Raw genomic sequence first — 9,888 nt, 5'->3', positions numbered from 1 at the left:
CCCAGAGACGAGATGCTTTGATGCTTTGAAAGTGCTATGTCGCATGTGTGCCAAAAAAGAATTAACAATAGAGAGTCCTCTGTCAGTGTTGCAGTCAGAGTCATCGTGTGATTCATAGTTTATGTGTCCTCAGTGCATAGACAGTGTGAATAATAGGTTTGTTTGCATAAATAAGTGTAGTTTTGTACTCATTGCATATAAATAGTATCGTGAAAAAATAAAGAAAAGAAAAATTATTTATTGGCCTTTTCCTGTGTTTATAAAATTAGGCACAGATGTGCTAACAGGTATATCCAAATGTGGCGTAAATGAAAATTGATCTCGGCTAATTGGCTTAGTGGTCTACAGAAAAAATCCTAGCTAGGGCCCTGCTGTAGCTAGTAGTAGTAGTAGCATAAAAGCAGTAGGCATTAGCAGTAAGCAGTTAGCCATAACAGTAGGCAGTAAGCAGATAGAACAGTAGTAGTAGTAGTAGTAGTCGTAGTATGCGTAGTCGTAGCGGTAGCGGTATGCGTAGCGCGTCATAGCAGTAGCAGTGGTAGCGGTAGCAGTAGCACTTACATGAAGATTTTTCTAGGGTGCTTGTGACTTAGAAATTGATATATCCAGGGGCACTAACACAATAAACTGGGATTTTTCCGAGGCCACTAACACTTACATGGGTTGGCTCCGTCAGCAATTTAGAGGGGGCTAACACTAGCATGGGAATTTTTCAACGTGCTAGCTTTTAACAGAGGGGATTTTCCAGAGTCTAACGGTAGCATTGGGATTTCCCCACTTACATGGGTTGGCACCGTCGGCTACCAGCAGCATGAGTAGTGAGCTCAGGTGCAGAATTCGTTACCAAGAATATTACCAACAATTTAGATTACCCAAGAACACCTCATCATACCGATACCGATGATGGCAAAACCATGCCGCTCACACGTATCAGCTATTACACACCTTAGACGGCTGTTACTGTGCGGTAACCCTTACGGGGTGCTAACACTGACACAGGGATTTCTCCAGGGTCACTAACACTTACATGGGTTGGCTCCGTCGGCTACCAGCAGCATGCGTAGTGAGCTCAGGTTCACGTCCTTGTGGTCCTTCTGTGCGAGGAGACCCCAGTGCATGTCGCGCGACTTCACGATCGCGACGCACGCCTTGTACTTGGTCACCATGTGCATCCACGACGCCGGGTTGATCTTCATTAGTGCGTAGGGAATAAAGATCGTGTGCATCCCGTTCAAGACGCTCTGGAAGAGAGAGACAGAAAGCAACGTTATAGTATGCAGCAGGGAGGGATGGAGGGAGGGAGGTAGGGTGGGAGAGAGGGAGTGAGGGAGGGAGGAAGTAATTAGGGAGGGAGGGAGTGAAGAGGAAGTGAGGAGGGAGGAGGGAGACGGGAGTGAGGGCAGGGAGTGAGGGAGTGAGGAGGAAGTGAGGGAGGCACAGGAGGGAGGAGGTGAGGGAGGAGGAAGTAGTGATGGAGGGAGTAGGAGGAAGGAGGTAGAAGAGGGAGAAAGTGAGAGAGGGAGGAGGGGAGGGAGTGAGGGAGGGAGGGAGAGAGAGGGAGGGAGGTAAGGGAGGAGTGAGGGAGGGAGGAGTGAGGGAGGAGAGGGAGGTGAGGAAGGCAGAGGGAGGGGAGGGAGGGGAGGGAGGAGAAGGGATCGGGAGGGAGGGGGAGTACATGAGGAATCAGATGTTCATGCATTAAGTACACCTCTGTAACGTGGAAAACACAACGGCAAGAGAGCAAGCGAGAGTAGTATGCAGTTAGGAAAGGAGGGACGGGAGGGAGGAGGGTGAGGGAGAGAATAGAGAGCAAGAGCAAACCTGCGCCACCGTACCATGCCCCCATCCGGTCAGCCGCCCGATGCCGCCTCACAGCGCCATCCTACCGGAGCAGCAGTGTGCCAGATGTCCGACGTCCTCGTTTGAAGTCATAGTCACTGTCACCATCTACCTGTGGTCTCCCTCGAGCTGTAGTTTCCACCACCACTTACTCCGACCGCACCTCCATACAATAACAACCACCAACACACCGCTCCTCCTATAGTAGCGAGCCCGCCCGCCGTCCGCGCATCCCGGCGCACCGTATCCGTCATCACAGTGTGCCAGAGTCCGACGTCTCGTTTGAAGTCTAGCACGGGCCACATCACCTCTCCCTTCTGCTGTACGTTTGCGGCGCGTCACGTGCTACAGTGACACAGCCCCAAATCCCCCCCCCCCGCGGCGCGCTCACCGTGACCCCTTTCACGCTCCGCCTTGTCCGTCCGTGTATCGTGCAAAAACACGCGACGCAGCGATGCAAAGAAGACTGCAAAAACCAACGAGCGTGGCAGCGATTGCAGAGACGACTGAAAAAACCAAGCGACGACGCAGCATATGCAGAGATGACTGAGAAAAGCAACGACGCAGCCGTGTAGGGTTTTGTCGGCAATACGTGTTCGGAAAAAAACTCAGCAGATGTTGGAGGCGCCACTGGTAGATTATGTTCGATCCTCGTGTTGACTGCGCGCAGCCGAGGCGCGCAAGCTCGGTCACAAGAGCGGCAAAACCGGAAAAAAACACCTGCCGTCCTCGAGCCTGTCGTGTAACGGAAAAACAAGCCGAGCGCAGCGGCGCAGGAGACGAGGGCGCCGCTGTGCCATGCGGCGAGGTGCTGGCCCTCGTATCGGCAGCCGCGGAGGTGCGAGCGTGCTTAGTCGTGTTTGTTGCTCATTTGGTCAGTCCGTATTCAACAAACCAAAGAAAAAAGCCGCCGGCACTTAACGTCTGGCAAGATGGGATGGATATGTGACGGGATGAATCGGTCAACGGGTTCGCTGTGCAGTTTTGCGCGCGACCAAACGTAAATGAACCATGAGTACACAAATCGAAAACTGCTGGCTAATTGTAATTATACTCATTAAATTAATATTTTAAATTTATTTTATTAATTCAAATTATATTGTCAAATGCCCATGCCGGAACCAGTTCCCGAAAGCATGTATTAGGTTACGTCGCATCTATCAAGTAGGACTTACCCTCCATGTATGCTGTGTGTCTTCCTGCAATCTTCCACTCCCTTCCATCCCTTCGAACTTGGCCTAAGTTTCGTCACAAACCAAGCGAGAGTTTGGGCCACCGCCTGTAACGCTAGATCGAGTTACGCATTGCTTGCCGAGAATTTTACGTAAAGCCGGTTGCATCGTATCGACGAAATGTGAACGAACACAAAATAATCTTAACTGTAACTACTCACGATATCACCACTAATCTCAAGCCGAAAGTTCGCATGTTAAGACGACATTGAGAAACTGCCCACATTGCGAAAATTTTAGCCAACCTCTTAAAAAGAAAAAGTTCACGTTTAGGACTAATACTGGGACTAATTATCTTTCTGACAACGAGCGGCCCCTGCATATCAATGGGACTGTTCAACCCATTGCATACTAATTAGTTTCTAGCCATAGATCGATGTGTCCATCGGGCGACGTACTGCATAGTGGTGTACCACGCTCTTCAAAAGGAAAATCTCAATGCTAGGGTTTAATATTGAGACTAATATTTTTTCAAATACTCATTTGTTTCTGACATATCGCACGTCTGTCGCGACACATATGTATAGGCTACTTACCGCTTGACCACGCTCTAAAAATTCAAAGCTGATGTACGACTAATGTTCTTCTGACAACAAGGTCCCCCCCCCTACACCATCAACGCATTCTGTCCATGACAGGCCGCATAGTGTCTAAAACTTTTTTAGGCCATAAATAAAAATATGTTGTTAGCCCTCCGCCCAGACCCGCAAAAAAAGACTAAAAAAAGTGACTCAAAACCAATTATTGATCTTTCCGCATTTTTTGGTTACTAACATTTAGCTTTGCATATGTAAGTCACTGTATGATTATATACAACTGTGGCCCAATGCCCATGACAGTGTGCCAAGTAAAAACAAACAATTCAGACATGACAAACATAAACGAATTTGATAAAAGACCCCCCCAAAAAAACTTTTTCAGCCTAGGTCGGGGTGAGTGTCAAACAGAGATTTTTTAATTGTGGCCTCTACCTTTGAAGGTGACGGGCCACGTCGTCCGTTTGCTTGCCTTAGGCAGCCGCTTGAGAACCAAGGTACCCTCGACTTGAGCGCTCACCTGTATTCCGCAGCTGCCCAGCAGGAAAACCGATCTGCTCCGAGCCGCGCGTCCTGTAAAGCCAGACCTGTATGTACCATGGAGGTACAAACAAAAGCAAGACATTAACACACACACACACGGCCACACAGAGGCACACAGGCAGCAGGACCACAACGAGGTCAACGGCACATGCGCCAGAGCGGTGCGAGTAGGGTTCACAGCATAGCAAGCAGCAGCAGCTGCAGTATCAGCAGCAGCAATAGTAGCAGTAGCAGCCAGCAAGAATGCAGCAATCAGGCAGTAGCAGCAGCAGTAGTCAACAGCATAGCAGCAGCAAGCAAACAACACAACAACAACAACACAACAACAACAGCAAGTAGCAGGCAAGCAACAAACAACAACAGACAGCATAACAGCAAGCAAGCAGTAGCAGCATCAAACAGTAACAGCAGCAGCAGTAGCAGCAGCAAAGCAGTACGCAGCAGCAGTCAGTAACAACAGCAACAATAGCCAGCAACAGCAGTAGCCAGCAACAACAGTATCAGCAACACAGTACCAGCAGCAGCAGCAGGCAGAATAGCAGCACAATCAACAGCAGTAGGCATGCAGACAGCAGCAGCACAGCAGCATAGCACACCAGCAACAGCAAGCAGGCAAGCAGCGGCAGCCAGCAGCGCACGCGAGTCATCACGCAGATAAGAACAACGGGTGGGCATCGCGCGGCTAAAACCTCTAGTAGAAGAGTCTAATCGCGGCAACTCTTTTCACAATAATTAGTTTGAATATGCGTAATCGTAATCTAAACATTTGAATTGCCCTGACTTGAATAACTTTTTTGGGCCCTCAGATGGCCGGACCCATTTACGGACGTTCATTCTCTCAGTGAACAAACTTAAAACTATTCAACAAGCCAAACCAAACACGAACACAGCCAAACCGTTACAGGCCAATGCCGCCGATGCGTGATTTACAAAAACCAGTGTCACAGGAATCAATCAAAAGCGAGATGTCCACGCGTAAACTGCATATCCATGCTCATTAAACAAGGCATCTAAAATGTAAAAACTTCCACAGTGCTCCCCTGCATGTCTGTTGTGGTGCAATAGAAGGCATGACAGTCATAGATATTTTTTTTTGGGGTTAAAAAAATAGATTATAGATTATTTACAGTAGACTTGATTTTGTTAAATTTTGGTAATGAATTGTAAGCGCTAGCCCCAAAACAGTTTGTTACTCCTATGGGGAGAGATGACAACGTCCTACGTTGACGTTATTTTCGTGCTAAACTGGTTAACAACTCTACAATCATACCTAATATCTGTAAATATTGTGTTTAGATTCTATCGTTACAGTAATTTGACTGGAATATTTTATTGTTATTTGCGCGGACATTAGTTCGAAAAGCCAAAATGGCGATGCATTTAGGCGTAGCGCCTCCTCCGTCAAGATTTCAGACTTTCAGATCTGAACACATTTATTTTCGCATCAAAAACTTATGGCATATATCATTATCAGAGTATATAATGGATGATATGTCTATATACCTCTATATACCCGCTCTCCTCTTCTATCACACCCCAAGGTAAGCTACAGTCATTGACACTTCATTATATTCTTCATCATCCATAGTTCGGATAATGATTTCTAAAAAGTGAACTAGCTCTTAATTTCTTCGAATTACACACATCTCATCTCAATTTTTATATCTCCTAAGGTTTATTCACAACATCATAGTTCAGATGATTTCTACCGAGCTAACCATTCCTGCTCCCACCTATGAACCACCTCTAGCCCTGACACAGTGCTTATCTACACGTGAACAACGTCAACGCAGACATTGCGTTACAAGACAGTACATTGATTGTCCCTAAACAAAACGTGCCTAACATAAACTCGTGAACAATCCAAGCTAGAAAAGTAACACACACGTACGTACGCCAAGCCGTTCGCTACACAAAGCAAAAGCGATCGAGCTCTTGCAGGACTCGTACACCCAAGGATCAACTTTATCTTACGGAAGTTTTCCACAAGTATTTTCCCCAGGGACTTTAAAAACCATTTTCACAGTAGTCTCCCAGAAGTATTTTTTCAAGGGACTTAAAAAAACTTTTTAACAGTAGTCGCCCAGAAGTATTTTTCCAAAACCAAAACCATTTCACAGGAGTCTTCCAGAAGTATTTTTTCCAGGGGACTTAAATAACCATTTTCACAGGAGTCCTCCAGAAGCAATTTCCCCAGGGACTTAAAAAACTATTTCCACAGGAGTCCTCCAGACAATTTTATTCCAATCAGGGACTTAAATTACCATATTTCACAGAGTCCTCCAGAAGCATTTTCCCCAGGGACTTAAAAAACCATTTTTACAGAAGTCTCCCAGAAGTATTTTTTCCAGGGGGCTTAAAAATGTCCGTTTTCCACGACCACGATACGTTAGCCAAATGAAAAAAATTCAAAATTACGGGACATTTCGGGGCGGTTTTTTCCGTACGAATCCTGTCGTGAGACGTACACGCAGACTGCCACATTAACGGCGAGCGAACACGCCAACTAACACCAGGTGGCACCACTAGCCACAGCGACGAACGACAACAGCAACGAGCGCGTGCGCGCAGAGTTAATGAGATGGGCTGTTACCAGGGCCCTGCTCTTACCCTCCTAGTCAGCGGAACTTCGATCGGAACGGGAACCACCCCGGCTGTAAGGCATCCATAGAAGGCACACACGAATGATATCGGGTTGTTGTTCGGATACACGAGCGCCACCTGTCGACGAAATTATAAATTAGACGTCGTTGCTAATTAACGAGAGACAATATAACACCGCTACATATAAGCATTTGATTATAATCCCATTATACCCGAATAATTATGATTAATTATGACTTAATAAAAGACCATTATTAAAATCACCAAAGACTGATATCAGATGCGGAGAGGTGGCAACTTGAAACACCATAAACTAATAACAGACTGACATGCATTCGGAGTCTGGTTTGGTTTATCTGTCAATTGCAGAAACATTTTTCACGAATTAACAAACTTGCACTCGATGCACGCTCTCTGACGAACGCATCGTAACCGTGTTACATAGCATGCGCTGTAACTGCCGAGGTCAGCAGAAGAAATGTAGGTGCTGAATCAGTTTTACATCTACTGTGTTAGGTTTTGTTCTAGATATTTTCGATATTCTTTATTTGCTAGATATGTATTTTTATTAGACTAATTATGACCATTCTCAGGTCCGCACAAAATGTACAGGTAGACCCAAAGGGCACACATGACGTGGAAAAAAAATGACTAACTGTATAATTAGTCTAATAAAAATACATATCTACCAGAAAAAGAAAAAGAATATCGAAAATATCTAGAACAAAACCTAACAGTGCTAACACAGTAGATGTAAAACTGATTCAGCCCCTACATGTCTTCTGCTGACCTCGGCAGTTACATGCGCGCAGACTAGCGACTTTTTTATGCAACTCGGCTGCCGAGTTGCATGAAAAAGTCGCAAGTCTGCGGGAACGTGCAACTGCAACTCGTAACGATTCTGGTCGCTTGCAACGAGTCGCAAGAAATCAAACAGGTTTTTTTAGCAACTCGTCGCTCGCAATCGCTTCGAAATCGCATGTGTGTGGGTAATATAAGTCATGGAAAGACAATGGAAAGACAAAAAGACAACAAAAAGAAGCGACTGCTGTTAACAGCTGTCGCTTGCATGCGCACACACGGTGAAGCGTGCGACCGATCGCATGCGGTTGCAGGTTGCAGCGACGAGCAACCAAAAGTCGCAGGTCTGCGCTAGGCTTTACGTAGCATGCACGCAGAAGCCGCTGGCTCGGGGCGTCATGAAGGACTGACAGAAATAGATTATTAGATAGATCGATAGAGAGGACTTTCCCCGTGGAGGAAGGTGTGGTAAGTCCAAGTGTCCAAGAAGGACATCACTAACTCAGGGGCGTCAGAGAGATTGATAGAAATAGACTGATAAATGAATCAATAGCGAGAAGGATTTCACTCGTTGCTAAAGGTCGACTTCTACACCAAATCCAAGTGTCCTAGAAAACGCCACTAACTCAGAGGCATCAAGAAGGACTGATAACAGAAATAGATTCATAGATAGATCGACAGATCTTAATCGGATTTTAATCGAGGCGATATCTCGCCGGCCGTCGACTCACCCTATCACCGACTTTGACCGGACTTCCTCCCTTCGAGCCTGTTTTGTTGAGCAAGGCGTAGGCTACCTTCTGTATTCGACTGAGCAATTTTCCTGTAATATAAAGAGAGAAACATGATATGAACGTTCTTATACATAACCCTCTCTGACGTTTGTAACCAACGTGTTACTACAAGAATTGCTTTCGAGCGAGCAAACGTTTTTCTAGCCCCACCCTCCACATTCTAAACTACGTGAGGCAAAATGACTTCGACTTTCAGTAGATGAGTACTACAGTAAGTTGATTACACACAACCAAATTATCTTATTATGAGTAGATATTAAATCATCATTAAGTTACATATATTCTTTTGTTATTACCATTTCTATTTTGCTGACATATAATTACGTCGTTATATCGATATATATATAAATCACACCAATATCTGATTTCGCTATCATTATCTTGCACGAAGTCTCATAGAATTTAGTATACGTCTGTCTACACGTATTCGCGCGTACTGTCTTTGCTAACAAGGTGATGGCAGCATAGCCACATTAACTTATTATTATTAGATATTGATATTAGATTTGTTAACAAATTACATCGTTATATCGATATATAATCAAATCACGCCACTATCTGATCTCACTATCTAGCATTACTAATCACGCCAATATATTATTATTACATCATTATAATCCTAATCGTACACGAAGTCACACAGCACATACGAATTTCATATCATATAGTGTCACTATCTCACACTACTATATACCACATACTATATACTATATATACTATATACGTCTGTGTACTCAAATAGTATCATAGTGTCTGTGTGCTTCTCACTAATGAGAGATGAAAAAAAGTATTCATAGCATCATAGTGTCTGTGTGGCTCGTCTGCACTAACGACTGATGATAAAAGATTCATAGCATCATCGTGTCTGTGTGCTGTATGCACTAAACGATGAAAAAAAAAGTAGCATCATAGCATCTGTGCACTGTCTCTGCTAACGAGCGAGTGAGTACGCACCATAGGTTTACTGTGATGGATTGTCTTCCCGTTGGGGTCTGAACGAGGTGATGGCTGCCGGCTTTGTAGGACGACGACCCGTACCGCTGAACGCAGCCTCCAGGTTCCTTGGCAACCCGGAAGGAATCTGAAAGATGCGTGCGGGTGACGCCATTTAGATTCTAGTGAGCGAGAGAGAGGGCGCAGAAGGGGGGCGGGGAGAGAGAGAGAGAGAGAGAGAGAGAGAGAGAGAGAGAGAGAGAGAGAAGAGAGCGAGAGAGAGACGAGAGAGAGAAAGAGAGAGCGAGGATAGGAGAGAGAGAGAAAGAGAGAGGAGAGAGGGGCGAGAGAGAGAGAGAGAGAGAGAGAGAGGGAGAGATAGAGAGAGACAGAGTACTTGCGAGAGATAGAGAGAGACAGAGTATATGCGAGAGATTGCAAGAGAGAGTGAGAGAGAGAAAGAGAGAGAGAGAGAGAGAGAGAGAAAGGCAAACTTGAAAGGAATCTGAAAGTTGTCAGGGTGAAGCCATTTAGATCTAGTGAGCGAGCGATGGAGAGAGAGAGAGAGGGGGGAATAAAGAGCAGCGGTGAGAGAGGCATGAGATG

At 45.6% G+C, this 9,888-nt stretch overlaps 1 protein-coding gene across 1 annotated transcript in view; it reads right to left on the bottom strand.

The window, feature by feature from the left end:
- LOC106810192 (disco-interacting protein 2-like) overlaps nt 1–9,888 on the bottom strand; it is a gene marked incomplete in the record, with an annotated part of 60,788 nt that overhangs the window by 29,336 nt on the left and 21,564 nt on the right. Inside the window, 2 exon segments of the mRNA XM_014813473.1 lie at nt 6,761–6,871; nt 8,287–8,378. Of these exon segments, the coding sequence (XP_014668959.1) occupies nt 6,761–6,871; nt 8,287–8,378 (203 nt within the window).

Source organism: Priapulus caudatus, unplaced genomic scaffold (genome assembly GCF_000485595.1).
Source record: "Priapulus caudatus unplaced genomic scaffold, Priapulus_caudatus-5.0.1 Scaffold418, whole genome shotgun sequence".
Classification (NCBI taxonomy): domain Eukaryota; kingdom Metazoa; phylum Priapulida; class Priapulimorpha; order Priapulimorphida; family Priapulidae; genus Priapulus; species Priapulus caudatus.
The sequence above is the reverse complement of the archived record's forward strand: the minus strand, read 5'-3'. Positions and strand labels throughout refer to the sequence as shown.